The sequence below is a fragment of the Engystomops pustulosus genome, chromosome 9 (assembly GCF_040894005.1).
Source record: "Engystomops pustulosus chromosome 9, aEngPut4.maternal, whole genome shotgun sequence".
In the NCBI taxonomy this organism is placed as follows: Eukaryota; Metazoa; Chordata; class Amphibia; order Anura; family Leptodactylidae; genus Engystomops; species Engystomops pustulosus.
In genome coordinates this window covers 11869354-11894340 of record NC_092419.1, presented here as the reverse complement: position 1 = coordinate 11894340, position 24987 = coordinate 11869354, and the positions used below count along the sequence as shown (strand labels likewise).

General features: G+C 46.9%; 3 protein-coding genes across 4 annotated transcripts; 2 read left to right on the top strand and 1 right to left on the bottom strand.

Annotated features, from left to right (window-relative positions):
* Positions 1 to 2665: 2665 nt before the first annotated feature.
* Positions 2666 to 8182, top strand: LOC140076991 (F-box only protein 27-like). Of its 2 annotated transcripts, none has more exons than XM_072123813.1 (6): positions 2666 to 2829; positions 4131 to 4487; positions 5279 to 5390; positions 5470 to 5565; positions 5838 to 5976; positions 8000 to 8182. In XM_072123813.1, exons 2-6 carry the CDS (start codon positions 4148 to 4150, stop codon positions 8156 to 8158), a joined length of 846 nt encoding a protein of 281 aa, XP_071979914.1. In that variant the 5' UTR covers positions 2666 to 2829; positions 4131 to 4147; the 3' UTR covers positions 8159 to 8182. The 2 variants fall into 2 exon arrangements, with proteins under 2 accessions (XP_071979914.1, XP_071979913.1); XM_072123812.1 differs by lacking the exon at positions 8000 to 8182 and adding an exon at positions 7467 to 7756.
* Positions 8183 to 10775: 2593 nt separating this feature from the next.
* MRPS12 (mitochondrial ribosomal protein S12) lies at positions 10776 to 12805 on the bottom strand. The gene is made up of 3 exons (XM_072123396.1): positions 12696 to 12805; positions 12069 to 12138; positions 10776 to 11269 (listed from the first exon to the last, which is right to left on the bottom strand). The coding sequence occupies exons 2-3, from the start codon at positions 12115 to 12117 to the stop codon at positions 10890 to 10892; spliced, it is 429 nt and encodes a 142-aa protein (XP_071979497.1). The 5' UTR covers positions 12118 to 12138; positions 12696 to 12805; the 3' UTR covers positions 10776 to 10889.
* Positions 12806 to 12943: 138 nt separating this feature from the next.
* SARS2 (seryl-tRNA synthetase 2, mitochondrial) lies at positions 12944 to 23259 on the top strand. The gene is made up of 16 exons (XM_072123395.1): positions 12944 to 13221; positions 13519 to 13614; positions 15119 to 15148; positions 15506 to 15646; positions 17562 to 17616; positions 18117 to 18180; positions 18467 to 18572; positions 19190 to 19237; positions 19617 to 19725; positions 19818 to 19863; positions 19959 to 20046; positions 20130 to 20242; positions 20650 to 20743; positions 20864 to 20956; positions 21471 to 21536; positions 22853 to 23259. Exons 1-16 carry the CDS (start codon positions 12979 to 12981, stop codon positions 22979 to 22981), a joined length of 1521 nt encoding a protein of 506 aa, XP_071979496.1. The 5' UTR covers positions 12944 to 12978; the 3' UTR covers positions 22982 to 23259.
* The last annotated feature ends 1728 nt before the right edge of the window (positions 23260 to 24987 follow it).

Sequence of the window (24987 nt, the reverse complement as noted above, 5' to 3'; positions counted from 1 at the left end):
CCTATCTATTTATCTATCTATCTATCTATCTATCTCCTATCTATATATCTATCTATCTATCTAATATCTATCTCCTATCTATCTCAAATCTATCTATTTATCTATCTATCTATCTATCTATCTATCTCATATCTATCTATCGATCTCCTATCTATCTATCTATCTCATATCTATCTATCTATCTATCTATCTCATATCTATCTATCTCATATCTATCTATCTATCTATCTATCTATCTATCTCATATCTATCTATCTATCTATCTATCTCATATCTATCTATCTCATATCTATCTATCTATCTCATATCTATCTATCGATCTCCTATCTATCTATATATCTATCTATCGATCTCATATCTATCTATCTATCTATCTATCTATCTATTGTATAATTTCATCGACTATTGGACCAGTTTCTCTTTCTCTCCATCCTGCAGCTAAATAAAAACATTTTTGTAACTCAAACTACAATTCCCACAATTCCCTTGTGCCGGGCGGGGCGGAGCCGCGTGACGTCAGCCACGCACAGTCTTAGGACGCTGTGAGCGGCTTCCCGGTCATGTGACGGTCAGGTGACCGGGGAGGGGCTTCCTGCTCACAGGTAATGCTTTCCTATACTAAAGTCCATGGCGATGGCGGCGGATGTCGTGTGTGTTGTGTGAGTTTGTGGGACATTGTGTGTTTGCTAATAAAGTTTTCAATAACTGTTGTGCTTGTAGCGCAGTGTCTTCCTCTGCCTCCTGCATAACAGATACTGTAGCGATTAGTAGATTGATTTTTACATATCTAGCCACGCCCCTATATATGGCCACGCCCCGTTTAGTGGCTGCCATATGTTCTGCTGTCACTTTATTCAGACTTCACATAATGTGGCAGATTGCGCAATGTTTCCCAATTCGGACTTGTATTTGGTGGGATGATTTATAGTTTTCAATGACTGTGTTTTTGGGTATATCTAATATGCCACTAATAATTGACAAACTATCCTTGGGATCGCTCTGAGTGGGGTCCAACACCCAGGACCCCCGTCAATCACTATTTGGAGTGATATTTTGTCTGCCCACTCCAATTTGATGTTACCCTCGCCCACTGACACTGTGCCAGCAACCCTGACTCATAAAAGTGCACCCTTGGCCTTGGGACTTGCAAAAGGGGTATAGAGTACCCCAAGACTTTCAATTTTTGGGAACATTTATTAAAGGGGTTGCCTGGAAACAGACTGTTTTGGGGGCTTTCTGTGCGGGAGCGTTGACACATGGAGAGATTTGCCAGATTACGTTGCTGTCAACATTGCGTTTACATGCGTTTAATGCTATGTTAACGCATTAGTTTGTTAGCAGCATGTTAACACATCCATTTTGTAAACGCAAATCTCCTCAGCTGCTGTAATGCGTTTGAAAACACATGTGTGAACACTCCCCAAGGCTGCATTCACACAATTGGGGGAGATTTATTATCTAGTGTCTGAGGTAAAACTGTTCTAGTTGCCCATGGAAACCAATCAGAGCTCAGCTTTAATTTTATAAACAGCTGTGGGAATATGAAAGCTCAGCTCTGATTGGCTGCCAAGGACAACTAGAAAAATACTGCCCTAAGAGACTTATGAAAAGTGTGTTTTGAGACAAAATACAAAGGCCCCAACTGTGTGATCACACGCTGAGGTAACACAATGGTACCCCAACATGTGCGCACAGGAGAAGCTTTTGGATCAGGCGTCATGTGAACACAGCCTCACACTCTGTTTTAGGCCGGCGGCACACGTGGCGTTTTGAACCCGTTTTTGGGCCATTTTCAAGCAGTCTGTTAAAAACCGCTGCATTTTTGACCAGTTTTAATTGAGATCATTGGTAAAAACTGTCAAAAATATGAGTTTTTTAACGGACTGCTTAAAAACGGCCCAAAAACGGGTTCAAAACGCCACGTGTGCCGCCAAGCTTAGGAGGACCAAACAGAAACCACCATTGGAAGGACGTCCGTTCTCCCTCTGTTCCCCGTACACTTTTATGGACCTTCCATTATATTCGGAAGGGGGAATGGAACCTGGTGTAAGTAGCCGTATACTTACCTCCTCACTCTGTTGGTATACAGAGACTTAGTGGTGACGTTACATCAACAGATCAAAGACGCTACTTCCCCAACTTCTGGCGGGAATGCGCGGTCAATATTTACCCGTAGAGACGGGGGTCCACGCAGGACCTGGAGGTAAGTATACAGGTAAGTATACAGCTAAGTACACACCACCTTCCATATAAAAGTATCACATTGTTCAGTCCAGATACCAAATCAGAGAGAAAAACGTCACTAAATGCTGTTTTTGCTTCTTCTGCCTCTAAATAAACACCCATCACCCGCTCAGTTACCCTGAGGGCGCGTTCACACGTTGTGTTTTGGTCGCGTTTTCATTGCGTTTGAAACGCACATACAACAGCTGATGAGAGGTGATTTGCCTAATTACATTACCGTTTACGTTTGTAAACGCAATGTTAACGCATGCGTTTTGTAAACGGAAATGTTAACAGTTTTGTAATTAGGCAAATCACCTCTCCTCAGCTGTTGTATATGCGTTTCAAACGCAATGAAAACGCAGGTCAAAACGCAACGTGTGAACGCACCCTGACACTCCTTCACCAGCACCTTTTCTTCTGCAGATATTGAGATACAAGTCGTGCCATGGTGTAACCCAGGTCCTACCACCACCCGAGAGCCTGCAGCCCACCCTCGGAGCACCCACCCAGTTATCAAGAGCAGAAGCTGAAGCCTCCTATCACTACGCCACATGCAGGGGCCCTAAACTGCTGCATTCAGTAACCCACAAAGGACCCGGAGAGGTAAGGGTGCGGACGCTGTGTTTATGGGTGCATATTAGTACACCTCCTATTTACAATGTTATCAACAGGGGGCGCTGCAGCCACAGATGTTCAGTGTAATGGACCCAACACCTAGAAACTAAATTGGACTCTCAACATACCGGGTCACAGTGATCCCCTCCGGGGGCTTCCATTTTTTTTTTTCCAAAATGGCCACTGACCTGTTCAGGGAAGTTTCCTGGAAGTCACAGACTCCTCGCTCCATTATCCCGGATCAGGTCACGCTTATAGTCAGTGCCCTGTATTGCAGATCCATTTGAGGAGGTGAATAACACCCAGCAGACGCCAGGAGCAGAGCTGAGGTTTCCTTTGGGGGGAGGGTCAGTGGCAGAATCATTTTGCCCCCCCTTTAAGGCCACATTCACACGACTGTAATGGGGACCTCGGTTTGGCTGCACAATGTACAGTCAGAGATCATGTCCCATATTGAGGTCTGTGGCACCCGGCCCCCATGTTCTCAACGTGGGAACGCTCGCTCCCTCTCCCTTCTCCATCCGGCTCCGTGTGAATGTGACCTTACTATGAGATGAGTAGACGAAACCCTCTTAGCCATGGAGCAGATTCTTCTCTTCCTTATCGCGTGTGTAACTGTACACCTGACCCCGTCCCACGTCTGTCACCCCCCTCCCCTACACTGATCTTCACCTGCTGCCTACACCTTTTCCCGTCTATTTCACACCCCTATTGGGGAAACAAGACTGACAACTTTTTCAAAAAGTGTGTGCTAGCCTGCAGTCCACCCATAGAGCTCCCCTCCTGGTGACCACCTGATCTTCTGGAGATACTGAGGGACCGTAACGTCATGTCTTCAGGTAACACAGGTGTGGGGTAGGCCGGTCCTTGCCCTAGAGCAGTGGTTCTCAACCTGTGGGTTGCAACCCCGGTGGGGGTCGAACGACCAAAACACAGGGGTCGCCTAAAGCCATCGGAGCCACGATTTTATTGCAATTTTTGGCACGAATACAATATTCTTGTACATGGTTTGGGGTCACTGCAACATAAGGAACTGTATTGTGGGGTCACAGCATTAGAAAGGTTGAGAACCACTGCCCTAGAGGATCACAGATGGACAATGGAGATCAGGACATCTCATGAAGAACGATGTGTGGGAACCTCTGATCCAAAGTGGGCAAATGTGTTCAGTATCTGGTCAAGTGCAGTCCCAGGGTCAGCCATGGGGTCACCTAATAGCAGCGTCAATCGATAACTTTTCCAAATATTGCTGCCCTGGTTCGTTACTGACCTGTCCTTGTCTCTTGCAGGCTGTGATCATTATACCATGGGCCAGGGTGGCTCCCAGGAGTTACCTTCACTAAGGTCCACAGTGAACCCGGAGCCACAAGTTGAATTTTTTATGGACCTGGAGCCGTTCCCGGATGACATTCTCGTCATGATCCTCAGCTTTGTACAAGAGCGAGACCTTATCCTACATTGTAGACGGGTGAGCCGGCGCTGGAAACATCTGGTCGACGCTCCCTCCCTATGGAGAATCAAGTGCGAACGAGAACGTAGGAGGGAGATTCTCCACGCGGCCGAAATGTGTCCTGACTTCCAGTGGCAGAGAGCGTGTCTAAAGAATCCATTTTCACGGAATCTGCTGCGCAATCCGTGCGGTACAGGTGAGGGCAGGAGAGATGGAGGAGCAGAGCAGATTGTACATAGTGTTCCGTATGCGAGCTGTATGTTATAGAGCAGGAGGAGATGAGATTGTACATAGTGTCCTATCTGCAGGTTGTATGCTATAGAGCAATAGGAGCTCAGCAAATTGTACATAGTGTCCTCTCTGCAGGCAGAATGTTATAGAGCAGGAGGAGCTGATCTGATTGTACATAGTGTTCTAGCTGCAGGTAGCATGTTATAGAGCAGGGGGAACTATGCAGATTGTACATAGTGTCCATGTTATAGAGCAGCAGTAGGAGCTCAGCAGATTGTACATAGTGTCCTATCTGCAGGCTGTATGTTATAGAGCAGGAGGAGCTGAGCAGATAGGACACTATATACAATCTCCTCAGCTTCTACTGCTGCTCTGTAACATGCTGCATGCAGCTAGGACACTATAATCAGCTCAGCTCCTCCTGCTCTACAACATGCTGTCTGCAGATAGGACACAGTTTACAATCAGCTCAGCTCCTCCTGCTACAACATGCTGTATGCAGATTGTACACAGTGTCCTATCTGCAGACAGCATGTTATAGCAAGAGGAGCGGAGCTGATTGTACACTGTGTCCTAACTACAGAAAGTGTGTTATAGAGCAGAAGGAGCTGAAGAAGTTGTTAATAGCCTCTGATGTACACTCCCAGTATCATAACCCCTGCAAACAGTGGTGCAGCCAGGCTGTAGGGATTGCAGGGTTAGGGTGTGTCTCCTGTGCAGAATACATGTTATACACGTCTGATTTATTAACCCCAGAACGACTGAATCACTGGAGCGTCATGAATGGGGGAGACGGATGGAGCGTGGAGGAGAACCGGACCATGTTAGAAGGTGCTGAGAGCCAGACCTCCTTTGTTACCTCCTTCTCGTAAGTATCCAGCTCCACTTCTGCTGTGATGCGTATACCTCTCCTAGTCTATATTAACCGTATACTCGTCTCTCTGTAGCTGGTGTAAGAAGAGTCAGGTCATAGACCTTGTACAGGATGGACTGTGGGGGCACTACCTGGACGTCCACCAGCCGATCATCTGCATCTCTGATTGGTGCGTTATTATATTATCAGACAGTTTGTAGTACAACTGCGGCGCCCCCGCAGGGGAGATGAAGTATTACACAGTTCTCATTGAAGTCAATGGGGTTAAGCTGGGTCCTCTTTGTAGAAGGTAGATTTATAAGATGAAGTCTAAAATCTGTTTCCAATCAATATACTATGTAAAGAGATATTCCCATTTGACCCAATTGTGGAATAAACACTGGATCTGCCAAACATGTGCAGCTGCTGCATCCCTTCTTGTATATCGATGCTTTCCTGTAGGTACGCTGGACGCAATGACTGCGGCTGTGTCTATGGAATAAGCGTGCAGCTTCTGGCTGCGGACAGGAAAACCGTCATCAAGGAGTATAGCGCCGCCCCCGATCCCATCCCCCAGTGGAATGACGAACATTATCGGCAGGTAGGTACATTCATATCATTAGGTATGAGATCTGCACCTGAAAAGTACATATATGTGTGTAGGACAAACTTACACTTCTGGCAGGGATAGCAATGGGGCCCAGATGTACCAATAAAGGAAGGCAGCAGAGGGCCACCAGCTTTCTGTGTATATGATGATCCGTGGAACAGCGGGAGAGGTAACGGGACGTCACCGATGCGACAGGACACAATGGAGGACGAGCTTACTACAGCCTATACAGCATACAAAAGAAGCATGTGGTTCCTAGACTATATAGAATGTACATCGTGTGAATGCCAGGAGGAACCTAAAGGGACCTATATGTATATAATTACCATAGTCAGATATGGAAAGGCCTGAGCCATCTAGTCCAGTCTGTATGGAATGTCTAAAGCTGAAGCAATATGTAACATGGAATTTCTAAGGAACGTGTGTGTGTATGTATGTATATCTATGTGTGTACATGATATATAAGTATTATATGGATTGGCTGGACTGATGTACTGCAGTCTGTATGAGAACATAATAAATGTAGTGTTATTGCCAAGAGGAATCTATATGTGTATAGTCTGGTATATCCAATATATATGTATATATGCATGAGTCTGTTGTATTCACAAGGAGAGAACTCTGCCCTCTTCTCCCTAAGTCTGTTATATTCATGAGGGTAGTGCTACTCCCACCATCCTCTAATATATTCACGAGGGTTGTGCTCCTATCTTCTTGTGTATTCTTTATTGCAGCCAACCTCCCACCTTTCACTATTATGAAAATTATTTTTTCTAGTGCTCCTCCCACCATCCTCTAATATAGTCACGAGGGCAGTGCTCATCCCACCTTTCTGTGAGTCTGATGTATTTACAAGGGTAGTGCTCCTCCCACCCCCTCAGTGAGTCTGATGTATTCATGAGGGGAGTACTCCTCCCACCTTACAGTGAGTGATGTATTTACAAGGCTAGTGCTCCTCCCACCCCTCGGTGAGTCTGATGTATTCATGAGGGTGGTGCTTCTCCCATCTTCCAGTGAGTTATGTATTTATGAGGGTAGTGCTCCCCCCCGCTCAGTGAGTCTGATGTATTCATGAGGGTGGTGCTTCTCCCATCTTCCAGTGAGTTATGTATTTATGAGGGTAGTGCTCCCCCCCCGCTCAGTGAGTCTGATGTATTCATGAGGGTGGTGCTTCTCCCATCTTCCAGTGAGTTATGTATTTATGAGGGTAGTGCTCCCCCCCGCTCAGTGAGTCTGATGTATTCATGAGGGTGGTGCTTCTCCCATCTTCCAGTGAGTTATGTATTTATGAGGGTAGTGCTCCCCCCCCGCTCAGTGAGTCTGATGTATTCACGAGGGGAGTGCTCCTCCCACCCCTCGGTGAGTCTGTTGTATTTATGAGTGTAGTGCTCCCCCCGCTCAGTGAGCCTGATGTATTCACGAGGGGAGTGCTCCTCCCACCTGGTGACAACCAGTGATGTGTAAATGTTTTACTACCTCAGATTTCTTATGAATTTCAACAATATGGACCCGGCGTCCGATATGTGAACTTTACCCACAAAGCAAAAGACACCCAGTGGGGAGGATGGTACGGCGCTCGCATCTCCAACTCATCCGTCTCCCTGAGGTGTGAAAGCCAAGAGCCCTGTACAGGAGACCCCCAACACTCTGCCTGGAGCTGAGGACTGCCTCCATTGTACTATATTATAATATATTTTGATACCACATGTTTGTATATATATTCATTGTTCCACTTTTCTGCACTTTATATGGAAATAAAGCAAATTTCTCTTCTCAACCACAAAGGTCTTGTCTGACCGGCGTCTAAATCTTACATTTATCTCCATAAGAACCTAGAATAGTAACATTATAGCAGAGTGCAGCAGGTGGGTGCTGAGCTTTTATAGGGATTATCCTATAGGTAATTTATATTCTGTATACAGAGCATATTGGGAGAATTTGGGATCAAAAGTTCTGCCCTAATCCTATATGTAAGGGACATCCAATGACTCACGATTTATTGTTCTTTCTTCAGGTTTCCCATGAATTCCAGCAATATGGACCCGGCGTCCGATACGTGAACTTTACCCACAAAGGAAAAGATACGCAGTTCTGGAAAGGATGGTACGGACCTCGCATCTCAAACTCATCCGTCACATTGAAGCGTGGGGGCGACATGGAGCCTTGTAGATGAGGCCCCCCATTATATTATGACTCCTCCATAGACATTGGAGCTGCTATATGATGTGATTAAACTAAGACAATATCAGTTCATATAATATATATATGACCTGTATAATCGGAGTCGGTTCCAGGTTGCAATAGGCCCCTGGGCGACAGACCCTCAGTGGGCAGATTTGCAGTAAACTCACATGTTGGCATTAAAAGTTTAGAAGCTGTCCCCTAAAATATTCCCTAGTTTATCATCCCAAACAGCCCCCCCCCTCTCTAATAGCATTATGAGGGCCCCCAGCCGCTCTGGGCCCAGGCACTTGCCCGTGTATGGCCAGTGTGTATAATAAAGTGCTGGAATTAGGATGAAAGGAAATAAAGCAAATTTCACTTACAACACACAAATTTCATGTTCAGAATCTCATAGTACTTCAGAGACCCAGTATGGAACAAGAGAAGATGGAGTTGATGCTGCGACAGGGGTTGTACAAAGTTTGATTGTTACCCTCTCTCCTGTGGAGAGGGGAAGCTGGAGGGGCGGCTGTGGTAGACGAACATCAATGTGCGTAGATGGTGAATCAACTTTACAGGCATGAAGAGGAACAGTATAGGGATAGTTGTACTGCTGTACAATAGCGGCTTCAACTTTTAGGCAATTTCTGACTCTCACATAGCATCAACCCCTTACTGACATGTTATTAAGTCACACATCGGCTGCGGGTGGATTGAGAGAGCTCACAGGCTAAGTCCTTTCCCTACATGGTGGGCATTTGATGCATATTGCAGCAAACACCCACGTCCACCATGTTGGTTTAGATCGTCACTCCCTGTGCTGTCATTGGTGAGCGAAGATCTGTTACTATGACAGCCTCGGGTTTATAAGATCCAAGACTGTATAGTTTTTGCTCATCTGTTACAGTGTGCCAGTGGCACATTGTAATACATGATCACTAAAATCCCCATATACTGCCATACTGTAGTATGGCAGTATATAGTAGTATCAATCAGACAATCTAGGGTTAAAGTACTATAGGAGGTCTGAAAAATAGAATAAAAAGTTAAAATCTAAACTGTACAAATACCCAGCTTCTGTAATAACGTCTGTTTTGTGCATTTATACATACAGTCTATCGTAGCCTGTTAATATGTAAATCATATGCATAACTATATGTATGTAATTCACTAGATTCTGAATAAAAGGAATTTGAAAAAATGAACAAAAACCGAAATTCAAAATCACCCCCTTTCCCTAGAACTGATATAAAATAAGCAGCAAAAATCATAAACATGTTGTTGGGCATCGCAGCGTCCCCAAAGTGTCAAATTTATCAAATTATAATTACCGTTATTCCCAGCGTTTATCCGCCGTAGTGGAAAATAGCCCCCAAATGTCAAACGCTACTTTTTCGCCATTTTGCAACATATAAAAAGTGAACAAAAGGTCGCGCAGTCCTCAAACCGGTAGCAATAAAAACAATTTCGCCTCACAAAACATTACGCAGCTCCATCCACCGAAGTATGAAAAGTTATTAGCGCCAGAAGGTTGAAATTTTTTTTGTACAGGTTTTTCTAAATGTATCATTTCCACCAATTTCACTGCATTTGGAATTTCATTCCCACTGCCTGGAATATTACCGTATATACTCGAGTATAAGCTGACCCAAGTATAAGCCGAGGCCCCTAATTTTACCACAAAAACCTGGTAAAACCTATATCTTTTTTACTCAAGTATAAGCCGAGTTTGGGGTTTTTTGTGCTGAAAAACTAGGCTTATACTCGAGTATATATGGTAAATACCGTCACTACGAAGTGCAATTTGTTATGCAAAAAACAAGCCCCCGTGCAGCTTTCATTGGAAAATGTAAAAAGTTACAGAATTTGAAGGTGGGGAGTGAAAAAGTGGAAACGCCAAAAATGAAAAAAACCCTGGTCGTTAAGGGGTTAAACGTAGCAGCGAGAAAATGGGACCCTCATTCTTGTGCCGGTCAGTCCCTCATGGAGAAGTTTGTTAGTAAATAGGAGATGACATGTTACAACTGCTTTCACCTTGGGCAGGACTGCGGCTCCTGTGTATCTGTTCTGGTTCCTTCTTTAGTTACATATACAAGTAATTTGTAACAAATCAGTGCCTTAACTTTCAACAACCCAAACTGTCAGGTGGGCGGTCCTGGGCTACAGTAAACTCTGGCACCGCCCACCGGACGATGAAGGGCGTATTAAAAGGGGTTTTCCCACCAGTTAAATTAGGCCGCATCTTGTGGCGATTGGTGAGGGTCTCAGTGATGAGAACCCCACAGATCATGAGAGTAGGGGGTCCCAGGTACCTCAGTCGGACCCCTCCTCACTCCTTGAGATAAATGGAGCAGACGGCTGTACAGGTCTGTTCTGCTCCATTCATCTCTATGGAGCAGATGGAGATTGCTTAGGGCCGTGCACAGAGATGAATGGAGCAGAACGGGACGCGTGGGGTCCGACAGAGGTACCTGGGACCCCTAACTGTGCATAGTACCTAACTTAATTGGTTGGAAAATCCCTTTAAGTTCCAAAACAAACAGCCCTGAGACTCAAGAACTGAGATTTCTGAATCAGTGACACCCGTGGGAAGGGGTAGAGGGTCCCTGTAATAACTCTACATTCCGTATAGAAAGACATTTTTAATGGAAATCCGGGACACAGAATGGATAAATCTCCTTCTTTGGAGCAGTAACCCTTGCATCTCCTGACCAGCTCCAGGGAGTCCATGATCACCTCCATTACTTCTTCTTCACGTGGGCGCAGTCGTACTTTCCACGGACTATTTTCAGTTTGACCCCCGGTAGATCCTGCGTGCGGCCGCCCTCCACCAGGACGATGTTGTGTTCCTGCAGGTTGTGTCCCTCTCCCGGTATAAAGCACACCACCTCCTTGCCGTTGCTGAGCCGCACCCGGGCGCACTTGCGGTTGGCAGAGTTCGGTTTTTTGGGCTTGCGGATCATGGTCTTTAACACTACACCCTTAAGCTGGGGGTTGCCCCCTAAAGGTCCTAGTTTGGGTGGTTCTTTCTTGGGTCGGCCGGCTCGGTGCATCTGATTCAGTGTAGCCATGCAGCGGGAGTCCACCAGCGGAGGGACGGGAGTGCGGAAGAGGGAAGAACCTAAAAGATAGAATTCACATACAGCAGTGAGAACCTCCTCATACATGACATGGGGAGCGGTGCTGATCGGACCATCTCTGATGTGGCAGCAGAATCCCTGGAGGAGGACAGTTTCACCCAATCATCTAATGACACCAGGAGGGGAACAGTCACTGACACCAGTGCACAGTCCTATAACTGGTCCCAGGTGTCAGACATACAGGAATGTTCAGCAGATATCTATAGCCCTTGCTCAGAGGTCAATAAGAATGGAGATCTGATGGTCCAAAGTTTAAAGGTTATCACCCCCCATCCACAGTAACAATATGCTGATCCCCCTACTGACCACAAGTGTGAGGGGGCTGTGCCCCTTGTATACTGCAGCTCCATTCATTATCTACAGAATCAGCCAAGTGCACGGCCATAAAAGAAAATAGATTGTCTGTGTAATGAAAAGTTCAACAATTTTACAATGTACTCTCTCACTAGGAATCTCTTTCTAGACCTCTGCTTGCTGTCATGCTATAGAAAGCTTCATTGTTTACTTCCTGTGGGTAAACACCAGTCCCTGGTCATGTGATGTCACACAGGTGCACGGCTCGTTATATCCCAGGTCATGTGATGTCACACAGGTGCACGGCTCGTTATATCCCAGGTCATGTGATGTCACACAGGTGCACGGTTCGTTATATCCCAGGTCATGTGATGTCACACAGGTGCACGGCTCATTATATCCCGTGTCATGTGATGTCACACAGGTGCAAGTTTCAAACATCTAATCCCCTCATCAAACCGGGCAATGTCGTCTATGATAACTTACCCCATCTCCAAGGCCAGGAGACCAGGCTCCGGATTCCTACGGAGGACATCTTGGGTCACACAGACATCACCTGCGAGGGAGACAAACTCATGTAAGTACATGTCCACCACCTACCTGGAACTACTGTTCTTAAAGGGGCAGTCTCTAAAGGGACTACTGCGGCATCCTGCCACTCCCAGGGGCAACAAGCGCTTTACTGCTATATCTATGACAGGTCACATACACAACAGCTGCGGCCTCCCCTACACCCATCTGGAGGCTTTATCTCCGCTCAGTGATCAGATCTCTCCAGAGATTATCTGTGCCATCCACATCAACACCAAGTCTCATTCACTCAAATTTATTCATTCATTAAAAAAGCTGAAAAAAATGGGGCTCCTGCAAAAGGATAATCAGGGTGCAGCGTATCCAGTCAGTGTGAATACAGTCATAAAGGATCCCATGTGATTCTATTCTGCATTTTGAGCTATGGCTGCAGAATAAAAAATCTGACAAAACCGCAGCAAGATGATCCGAATACAGGTGTGAACACCGCTCTATGGTCAGGTTGGTGCAGGTGTTGTCCTCTCTGCATTAGAGGGGGGTGCACAGGACTACAAGTCCCAGCAGTGCAGTCGCCTGACTCACCTTGAGTAGCGCGGATCGTACACAGCAGCAGCGTGCAGTCACTTCCGGGTCACGCTCAGTAACCTCCTCCCTGCCTCTGATTGGTCAGTTCCCCTGACAGCGGCTTTAGTCCGGTGTTATTATTGGGGGCAGATAATGACACCAGCTCGCTATTGGTCGCTACTTGTCATGCTACCGCCCTCTACTCGTCTGATTGGTCCGTTTCCTATAGCCGGTTATCTGGTTGGACAGTCGATTTCATAGTGGACTGTGATTGGATAGGTTGATTTCGGACTCCGGAAAGATGGCGGCGCGCATGGTGGTCAGGTTATGTGCCCGGTCTATATGTCGGGGGTATTCAGGGGCGAGGAGTCTGAGTACCGGGGAGACGGTGCCCCCCAGCCGGCTGTATGAGTACGTGCGGGAGGGATACTGCAGCCGGCCGCAGCTGGATATGGAGAGACTGAGGCGGGAGATAGACGCTGCGGAGCGGGAGCTGTCAGAGAGGAGACCGGGGAGACCCCCGGAGGGAGAGCTGCGCGCCCTGGTGAGAGCTCCGGGCTGCAGTACCGCAATGTGACCGCCAGGGGGCGCTGTGATATCATATCAATCTAATCGAGTGCTAGCTGAGGTTTTGTTACAATGTGTCAGTGCATGAAGATCTGGTGTCATTCAAATCCAAAAAACTGAACCAGTCCCAAAACCGGGTCCAACACACAGATCTGGGGAGCGCTGCGGTGCAGGGGAATGGTTGACTGAGACATTGTAACAAAACCTCAGCACAGTGATAGTTGTAGGCGTATCACAGTATTATGGGGTCAATGATGTGACTTTCTTATCGTAGGTGAAGATTTGGGAGGATCTGCAGACGCTGAGGGGAGAAATCCGCGTCCTGGAGGAGGAGAAGTCGTGTGTGGCCAATGAGGTGAAGGATATGACGGTAAGTTGGAGGGTCCTTGTCATTCAGCTTCTCCATAGGATAATCTGATATTTGGGACTAGAGATGACTGAACCCCCATAGTCTGGTTCGGACACCCCTGGCCAATCATTGCCATAGTTAGATGCTATTTGGGTCAATATGCTGGATCGGCAATATGTTCGCGTCAGGTGAACACCAAACCCAACCAGGATCCCCTCATTTCTACTTGGGACCCAAAAATTATCTAAAACGGGGGTCCTGATCCATGTATCCTAAATCTAACACCCCAGCGCTCCGCTATCCCCTCCATCCTGGTAATCTACGGGGCCCCAGAGATAAGACGTACAAACATAATTGGTTTGTGTTAAAGGGAACCTGTCACCAGGGACCTAATTTTTCACTAAAGACAGATTGTAAAAGCCCATCACACCTGCAGTGCACATCTAAGCATTTGCATTACAATATAATTGTGTGTTATAACTTACTCTTGCACCCTGACAAAATCCTGGGGTAGTCACAGGGGTTGGGCTTTGGTGTGGATGCATTTCAAAAAACAACATGTGACCTGTCTGAGCTGCAGGCTGCCTCCATCTTTGTGTTCCTGTACAGCTTGTCCCTCCCCTATTGATGTCAGATCACCAGGCTGTGACCTCTGAGAAGGAGCAGGACGTGGAGCTAGACAGGAGCACAAAGGTGGGGGCTGAAAGCTGAGGAGTGAGTAACACAGACAAGTCACATGTTGTTTTTTAAAATGCATCCAAACCAAAGCCCAGCCCCTGTGACTGCACAGTGGATTCTGTCAGGGTGCAAGAGTAAGTTATAACACACAATTAAATTGTAATGCAAATGCTTAGAAAAGGCAGAGATGCAGATGTGCACTGCAGGTGTCATGGGCTTTTACAATCTGTCTTTAGAGAAAATGAGGTCCCTGGTGACAGGTTCCCTTTAAGTGATCAAATTCTGACCTCCTGCTGCAACCACTAGGGGGAGCTTTAGTCTATATCCATTTGTATACATTACAGAATCACCTATTCCACATCACCTCCTCTTAGAATAGGTGTCGCTCCACTGATTCGGGCAGACTTGTACATTTTTCTGTAGGCCCAACCCCTCTCCCAGCAGTCAGCGCCATTAGTTTAGCACCCAATATGCTAATTAGACTCTGGTGGGTGCTGACAGGTTGTTAGCTGTAGCCCAGGACCTGACAGTAATTCTCCTGAGATTTTCATACGGGTTTAGAACAAATGGATCCAGTGTCTTCCGCTCTGTGTTCAGCACCAGGGAGGACACGTCACGTAGCTGTGCATCACAGGGGACGTCACCGGTTGTTGGTAACTTTTGACAAAAGTTCTTATTAAAGTGTCTCTGTCCTGATCTCTGTAGCTGCACTGACCCTCCAGATGTTAGTCCGTTAAGTAATATTGGGGAGGGGATTGCACACAGATTTGGGGGGAGGTGTCCGGCTGCTATTAACCTCCTAATCTTTGCAGCTTTACTAATTCTGTCTCTTTTCTCCCCTTCACAGCTGACACATGAGCGGCAGGAGCTGCAGTCTGTGAGTATCTCTCCGGCATCACATGAAGACAAGTTAGGAGCGTGTGCATCCACTTAGCCGGGAGCAGGGAGACCTCCTGCTCCGGCCGGTGGTCTTGCAGGCCGGTGGTCTTGCAGGCCGGTGGTCTTGCAGGCCGGTGGTCTTGCAGGCAAACACAAGTGAGATCTGCAGCTTGTAAGAAAAGACATGTTGGAGGGAGGGGGGATGAGTGATCTCCTGCACCACATAGAAAGTATTTTCACATATTTCTCCGTTTTATTGCATTCTAAAAAGCTTACACTATATACAGCATTGTAAAAATGTACTTATACCCTGGGATTTGTGGTCACACCCCCTTCTCATATCAGCTGCGATTAGATCCCCAGGTACCGGACAATCAGAAGCCGAGGAAAGGAGATCCGGCAGCAGCTGACGTCTCTGTACCGACAAGAGAGCGATCTGGAGGAATCCTTCTACATCCGAGCACTCAAGTTACCGAACAGAACCTACCTGGGCACGGTAAGAGGCTAAGAAGACAGCTGGGGTCTTTGTTTGGGTTATTCTCTCTCCCTGTACAATTTTCTGCAGCACCCCTGCCCCTGGATTAGAGTTGCAGTACTAGAAGTTACCAGGGACAAAAGGGGGCGCTGTGTCCACTACGAGATACAGAACCTCTTAAAGGAAATCTACCATTAGGTCCATCATGGTAAACCAGGGACATTACTCATAGATCCGGGCACCGGGACTGTGGTATCTTCTTATATTTCTTATCCATTGCCTCCTTCCTTATAAAATCAACTTTTACATTAGGCTAATGAGCAAGAAGGCCCCCATGCTATAGCTTCACAGGCTGTTACGATGTGCACTCTCCCCTCCACCATGTGATGAAATTTTCTCTGATGCACTGAGATTATTTAACACTGAAGGAGAGGAAAAGTGCTTAGGGAGCAGGGAGGGGGAGACAGTGTAACAGCCTGTGAATCTGCAGCACCGAGGGGGTTTAGTAACGCCCCCCAGAGCCCTTCTTGCTCATTAGCATAATTTAAAAGTTGATTTTAGAAGGATGGAGGCCATGGATAAGAAATATAAGAAGATACCACAGTCCTGGTGCCTGGGTCTACGAGTTATGTCCCTGGTTTATCAGGATGGATTTTGATGGGAGATTTCTTTTAAGGCTAGGGATGGTTTGTGTCATGGCAGGGGCAGAGAACAGACTTTGCATAATCATTCTGCACCCTGAATCTGCAGTAACAATGAACATGCTGCAGATTCTAAACCCGTTCCAATCCAGTATGCTGCTGCGGCATAAGTGTAATCTGCTGCAGCTCGTTGGCTGCAGTCCTGGCCTAAAAGGGATTGTGCAGGATTATATCCTTTCTCTAGGTTTTGTCTGGTTTTGCAGCTTGGCTCCATTGAAGTGAAGAGAGACATAAGCTGCAGTATCATACATTACCTGTACCAGAGGTGGCGCTGTTCTGATACAGTAAATCACAATTCTAGTTAACATGTTACCGCATTAAAGGAAACTACCATCTGATTTGATGCATTATGAAGCAAACATACCTTGAGAATGCTGTGGCTACACTGATGCAGGATCATATCTTGTTTAATCCATATATTGAGTTCTATGCTGTTTGCTCATAAAACAATTATCAAATCATGATAATGAAGCTCTGCCCCTTCTATGGCTCCTTCTCCTAGCACATTAGTTATTCACTGCACCAGAGGATGATGTAATCACAAGGTTTTGCCTGAAGGCAGAAGTAATCAATCGCTGCTCCATCCCCCAGCTGTTGTGTTTGAGTGATCCAGCTCAGGTTGATTAGTCATGTCTTGACTAAGCTCTGTGTGTAATGTGTTTATGTAGGCAGCCGGCCTGTCCCAGCAAAACCACTCAACTCGGGGATTAACAAAGAGATGTGTTTCTGCATCAGTGTAGCTACAGCAGTCTCAAGGTATGTTTGGTTCACAATGCATCAAATCAGATGGTAGGTTTCCTTTAACGTCCGTATACAATACTTGTGCCGAGTTAAAGGAGTTGTGTAGAGGTTGAAAAACATGGCTGCCTTCTTCCCTAAATAGCGCCACACCTGACCGTGGGTAGCGCATAGTATTGCATCTAAGCTCCATTTAGTTCATTACAACTGAACTGCGGCCAGCGGTGGCGCTATTTATAGAAGGCAGACATGTTTTCCAACCCCTGGAAACCCCCTTTAACCTCTATAACCCGATAAGAGATGGAGGGTCCCGAGCAATTCAGCAGCTTCATACAGTTGAAAGAATTGACCCCAGGTCCATGTGACCTCTGTTCCTTTCAGACAGTGGCTGTCTATACGGGACCTTGTTTTCCTGATGTGGGGTCACTCAGACCCCTATGATCTACATCCACAGGATCTCGTACAGGATAATATTTAGCATCTCACTTCTTCCACAGCCCATCGGGGATGAAAGCAACGCCCGGGTACTGGAGGTTGTCGGGGAGAAACCTGGTAAGGAATCTAGTGAAATTTAAGTTTTCAGTTGAATATTAAAGGGATCGCCTTTTTTTAAACGGAGGGGGGGCCAGGTAGATCGGCAGCTTAAATCGGTTGTGGCGCTGGGGTGACGTCACTGCTGAGCCTCTGTATACAAAACCTAAACACCCAAGCGCCGTGTCTGATGTGGGTAAGAAGACGCTTTTGTGGTCGGAATCAGTTTGAAATGGACTTTAGCTACTGAGCATGTGCGACCACCAGCCCTGGACATATGGGGTGGTTGTTCTCAGAATATTAGGGGGCAGCATAACCTGTATGTAACAGTGATATCTTCACACATGGGGGTGATAATTTTATGATGCAGACATCGCTCTTCTGGGCGCATCTCTTCTAGTCCTGGTGTATATTTTCCCAAAATTTCAGTTTTTATAGGACACTGCACATGGATATGTTCCTGTGATGCCTGGCTTCATGCCTGTATGTATATTTACTAACCGATTATTTTCTGCTTCTAGATTTTGACTTTGAAGTCCGGGGTCACTTGGAAATCGGGGAGGATTTGGGCATCATCAGGCAGAGGTACGGATGTGACTCATGTGATGTTATGATGTTATATGGCGGCTGCATTGTGTATCAGCCGTCTGTACGCTGGGGGCCGCCCTGAGGCACCTTCCTCCTTTGTCCTTGTGCCGCCTGCACGTCACCTGATGGCGGCTTTATATTCCCGTCACTCTATGGCGGCACAATGACGGATAATTGCTCCCATATGGCAGGAGGATTGTGCCCTGTGGGTAAAGCTTTGTGCTGCCACATGTGAGATGGGAAAAGCTGGGTTACTCGCCTCTCCCCTGTCTTCTTCCCTCAGACGTCTCTCCCACATCTCCGGGAACCGCTGCTATTACCTCCGCGGGGCCGGCGCCATGTTGCAGCTCGCACTGGTGAATTTTACAATCACAAAACTTGTGAAAAAGGTAAATGGCGCCTTCAACGCCAATACTGCAGCTCTCCAGGGCAGGAGGAAAGATTCGCTACCTCCTCCCTAAACAATGATCCCTCTTTTAAAGGGGTTGTCCAGGAGTTGTATTTCGGTGGGGGTTTCACACAGAGTACCCCCCCCCCCAACTGGGTTGTGAAATTAATAGTTCTACCTCAACTTCTCTATTAAAGGGGCTACTCCAGTAACATCAAGCTGTACCCATATATAACTTGCTGATTTGAGGGGGGTCTCATTGTTTGACCCCCCAAGCATCACGATAATGGGGACTATTGTCTCCCTCCCCCCCCCCCCCCCCCCAAAAAAAAATGAATAAAGCAATTGGACAGACACAGACTTCTCTATTCCTCTCTATAGCGCTGAATGAGATTGCTGAAAACATGCTCAACCTTGCAGCTCGATTCATTCGGGGTACAATAGACCCCTGTTGTCATGATCCTGGGACCACCACAATCTGCAAGTTATCCTATTCCTATGGGTCGGTGATACTACCGAGCCGCTCTGCCTTACCGCACACAAGCCATGGACAGGGGTGACTCTGATTCTAGGAGAAAGCGTCCATGATACATTTCCTTACTTCTTTCTCTGTTGCAGGGATTTATTCCTCTGTCTGTGCCGGACATGCTGAGAGGAGCCGTGTTTGTGAGTATAGACATTTTGGATATTATCCTGGTTAGATTATTTCTCTTATCTCTACCACAATCAGGCTCCTGGGGTTTTGTGCCTCCCCCACCCTATTAAAGGGATATGTGCCTTCTCTGGTTTAAAGTTAGAAACAGTTTTGACATATAATCTGGAGATTTACACTTCTGTACTGTGCATCCACCTCAAAATACTGATAGATTACACTGATCACATCTGCCTTGTGTGAATAAGGCCTCACAATTTGAGGAGTCTGCTTTATACGGGGTGTGCACATAGATGTTGAGCTCTTTAGCTGGTGCTTATTATCTACCCCGGCTCCTGTATTTGGTTATACATGAGGCTTGTAGCTGACCTGTGCACTTACCCCCTGCCCCAGGAAGGTTGTGGGATGCAGCCCAGCGCCCACAGCTCCCAGGTCTACACCCTGGATCCATCAGCGCACCCCGACCTGCACCTGGCTGGGACCTCGGAGGTCGGGATTGCAGGTAGGACCGGAAAATTATCCTTCCCCCGTTATGTGGGATTTGCTTCTGTCAGGTCTGAAACATCTGATGATGACCTTTGTTTTGGGTTTTAGGTTATTTTATGGATCATGCGGTCCAGCTGCCGGATCTCCCCATTCGGTGAGTTACTCCTAATTATTATAAATAGATCTGCACATCCCGATGCTATAATCGTTGCGTTACTCCGTGTCCATATAACTTGTCGTCCTCCTCAGGACCGTTTGCTGCAGCACATGTTACCGAGCAGAGACGGACACCGGCCGGGAAGCCTGGGGTCTCTACAGAGTTCACCATTTTACCAAGGTCCGTATCCCTTTAAGGGGGTGTCTTGGGTCGGTGTCCTCCCTCCATAGTAATGTTCAGAGTATTCCTGCTCCTTTTTCCAGGTGGAGATGTTTGGGATCACGGCTAATGAGACTGGGAACGAGAGCCGGGAGCTGCTGGAGGAGTTTCTGATGCTACAGAAGGAGATTTTCTCAGATCTGGGGTTACACTTTCAGTAAGTAGATCCTAGAGGAGAATGGGGGGCGATGGTTGGAAGCAGCTGCTCAGCCTGTATATGACATATGTATATGACACCCCCCAAATCCACAGAATCCACAGGTTAGAGATGTCCTGGAGCTCCATTGACTTCTATGGGGCTTCCAGACAGTCTGACCAGGTCCTGCTGGGATGGTGCAGATGGAGGGACATCTCCAATCATACAAATATCTTGTATCATCTTTACACATCCCCTTTAAAGCCCCCGGCTATACACATGTTACATAATACACTGCTCTACCGTTCTTCCTTTAGAAGTCCTTGCCCCAGGAATCTATCACCCCTCATACGAAGTATTTTGGATTGTACACAACACATCGGGGTCTGTATGTTTGTCTATAACTCTTCTCTATTTCCCAATTCCAGGGTTTTGGAAATGCCAAGTGAGGAGCTCGGGCTCCCGGCTTACAGAAAATGTGACCTAGAAGCCTGGATGCCGGGACGAGGGAAGTACGGAGAGGTAGGTGTCCCTCCAGAGGGCTGGTCATGCAGTACTGGAGCACGGCCAGCAGGGGGCGCTGTATGTCATTACTCTTCTGACATTATACACAATCCTCACATTATTCTCTTTTCCCCTAAGATTTCCAGCGCCTCAAACTGCACAGACTACCAGAGCCGGCGGCTGAACATCATGTACCAGAGACATAACGGAGAGCTGCGTCACGCCCACACCGTGAGTGTAATAATCCTAATGCAGGCGCTGTGGTGGGGAGACAAACCTGGGAATACATCTGGATTACTATGGGGAACCACAATTATCCAGTAGTGATTCTGTATGGGCTCCTCTGGGGATCTCCAGCTATGAAACATTAATCCCCAGGATGAAGGACTGTATGCAAATGAGCCAGAGGGGCTCCGGGTGCCGTAAGTGTTAATGGAGGCTGGAGCCCCTCAGGCTCATTTGCATATAGTCCTTCATCCAGGTGGTAGAAGTCTTTTAACGTATTGGTCCCACCTACAGAACTCCGTGCACTAGCATGTGTTGACACCAGTGATAAAAGCAGAACCATTTTTGCTCCGTTTGACCCCAAATCACAGTATCCTGCATGATTGGTCACTCCTCTGTTGCCTGTTGGTCCTGTCCTACAGGTGCAGCAGAGTCGCAGTACATTCTGCAGTGCTGGTGGTTCTGGTGCGCCGGACCTACACTATGTAACTACATAACATTTATCACCCTCTTCTTGCAGATTAATGGCACGGCCTGCGCTGTCCCCCGTCTGATCATCGCCATTCTGGAGTCTAACCAGTTACAAGTGAGCTCTAAAAGTCCTGAATAACCTTCCACCTTTATCATCCCTGCTCCTGCCATAAACTTCTCATCTTGATTATTCTACCTTTTTTGAGGTTCACCCTCTTGGTTAAATAACCTGCCACGAGGCCACCTATTAGATAAAACATATCCCTTGTCCCACGGGAACCTCTGGTTGGGAACCGTCTCGAAAACCAGAAGTGCCAAAACAATGGGGGTCATTTACTAAGGGCCCGATTCGCGTTTTCCCGACGTGTTACCCGAAGATTTCCGATTTGCGCCGATTTCCCCTGAATTGCCCTGGGATTTTGGCGCACGCGATCGGATTGTGGCGCATCGGCGCCGGCATGCATGCGACAGAAATCGGGGGGCTTGACCGAACGAAAACCCAACGGATTCGGAAAAACCGCCGCATTTAAAAAAAAAAAAAAATCTGTCGCGGAGCTTGCACTTACCTTCACTCCGGCCCGGTGTATTCCCACGCGTTCCGATGCTTTTCAGCGCAGCAGCGCCACCTAGTGGACGGCAGAGGAACTACCTTAATGAATCCCGTCCGGACCCGAATCCAGCGCAGAGAACGCACCGCTGGATCGCGAATGGACCGGGTAAGTAAATCTGCCCCCATGTTTTCCTCTAAATTTAGGAAGCCCCCGTGCCTTAGGGCGCTGTTTTATGGTACGTTCTGAAAACGCCTGCGTTTTTGCATGTTTTCTAAGCATGTGGCTGGTTTGAATCTGTTTTTCTTTTATGGAAGTTCAAGCGGCTGTGAAAATGTTAATGGTAAACACGTCTCATGCGTTTTTTAAGAACGTACAGTGTGACGGCTCACTAAGGCTGCATCGCGGTGTTGAATGGATGCGTTTCAAAATGCAAGTATTAACGCAATGCCTTAAAGGGCATCTTCCACCAAGAGGAAGGACTGTATGCATATGAGCCTCAGGGGCTCCATAGGTGTTAATGGAGCTTGGAGCCCCTCAGGCTCATTTGCATACAGTCCTTCATCCTGGTGGTAGATGTCCTTTTAACAGGCGCGTTTTGTAACCACAACAACAGCCATTGAGTTAATCTCTCTTCATCTGATGTGACTGCACCTACAGTCTATTCCCAGGTCCCCTGACCCTTGTCCTGTATGCGTTCATTTATTTTATTCAAGTCAGTAGTCTAAGACACTCCCACCTTCTCTCGGATTGGCCAGCACCGCTGACATCTATCCTATGAAACAAAGTGTTCACCTGGGAGAGGGGAGGTCATCCACAATCTATGTCTCCTCCTCGTCCTCCCTCCATCCATTCACCTCCTGCTCATGTGCTTCTTCCTCAGGACGGCCGAGTCCGTGTCCCTGAGGTCCTCCAGCCATTCATGGGCACCGACGTCATAGAGAAACCTTCATACACTCCACAGAAATACATCGGACCGAACCAAAGAAAGAAACCAAACAAGTCACTGTGACGCTGAGGACATTGCTCTATGGTGGACAAAGCTGCGTATAGAGGACATGACCTCAATCATGAACTTGGAAAACGTCCCTTAGTTACATATTATTATGTTTTGTAAATACATTTCGATAAATTATGTGTCACAAGTGTCATTCAATGGTGTGCCCCCCTCTGAGCTAAGCCTCACTACAAGGGGGAGACATCTAACCTGCAATGTAATAGTATTTCTGCTGCACACTGGCATTGGGGTTATCAGCTGCCACCAGTAGGGGGAGCTCTTATACAGATTTTTTTAAAAACCACAGTTTTCAAAGGAGTTGTCCAAGATTGCAATAAAGATGACCTATTGTTAGATGAGCAATGGATACGACTAGAAGGGATCTGAAAACCTGACTTATTGGCTGTTTGAAAAGATTACAGCACTTGGATTAAGTCTATTACTGCACGGAGTATAGTGGCTTCACTTGAGTGGGACTGAGCTGTGACCTGAACATGTGACTAATGGCATCATAGGTCTGTGGTGTTCTGCACCAATAGCCATGGGTCCTGATGCAGGAATGAACCAATGATTAGACATGAGGCGTGTCTGAGATTTTCTGGAACCAAATTTTAGTCATCGCTCTGTTCCAATGTAAATCGAAAACATTAGTCCACTCAACAAGTTCAGAAGAAATCTATGAGTATCACTTAAAGTGACCCTTAACTATATCAGAGGGCTTAAGAAAGCTTTTACTTCTGAATAACCCCTTTTAGATTTAAAGGGAGTCTACCACCTTAGAACCTGTTGTAAGCATCTCCTGGAGATATATGCTGTTATCACCAACATATCTTTTATTTTTGTGCTTTATGCCCTTTCCAAGATATTCCCCGTTTTATCCATATGCTAATGAGGCAGTTGGTGCACCTTGAAGTGTCCTGAACATCCTGAGCACTGCTATTCCTGTATGGACACTCCCTCTTCTTCTAGTGTCCCCCCATAATGTACTTGCTTATTTGATGTTGAGGGAGGAATAGCAGTGCTCCAGGTGCTTGGACACGACCCGAGTGCACCAACTACCTCATTAGCATATAGATTAAAATGGGAAATTCTCGTGAATATTGGTTATTTTTTAAATTATGGGGCATTTCTGTACAGCGCGCAGCCGCCATTGTTATAGGGCGGCCGGAGGTCATGTTTGGACTCGACAGTGGGGACAGTAAACAGCCGTGACTAATGATGAACCAAGTGTGACACCAGCCCATGTCATTTAGCTAGTGCATAGGTTGTGCCGCTCCCCGTGGTCACGTTATGGAGGGTGACGGCACATCTATATAATGGGGTGGCTCCGGGCTTGTTTCCATCCCCGTCCAGGTGGCAGGCAGGAGCCCCTGCAGCGAGCATCACACACAACAACGGACGACACAATGGAGAGGAGGACACCTGCCAGGGATCTGCCGGGAACAATGGGAAGAGGCGGATGGAGCGGCGACTATTTATACAATAACTGCAGGTCTGACACAAACCGCAGACATTATTCTTCCCGTATTATTCTTCTTGCGTGCGGCACCGGGAGACACGGCGTTCCCTGCACCCGGTCACATGTTAGGAGGATCTTATGTCATCTGTGTAGAGAGAACCTGCATAATAGGTAATAATTATGGCAACCCCAAAATTGGATGGAATTGGAAAAAATATTGGCTCATGGCTGTGGTTAAAGGGATTTTTTCAGTTTTAAGGGACTTACCTCTCCAGGGCTCCCCCATAAGTGCACCAGCATCTTATCAGAATGAAGTGTTGTCAGTCACATGACTGCTCCAGGCGTCGACTATTCCCTCCCTTAAATTGGACAACCCCCTTTAAGGGTCTGTTTACAGATTTTCTGTGTGTATGTGTACAGGCGGTCCCCTACTTAAGGACACCTGACTTACAGATGACCCCTAGTTAAAGACGGACCACTGTGACCTCTGGTGAAGATCTCTGCCCGTTATTGCAAAACATTTTGAAACTCCAATTGTTACTGGGACAAAAAAAAAATTGTC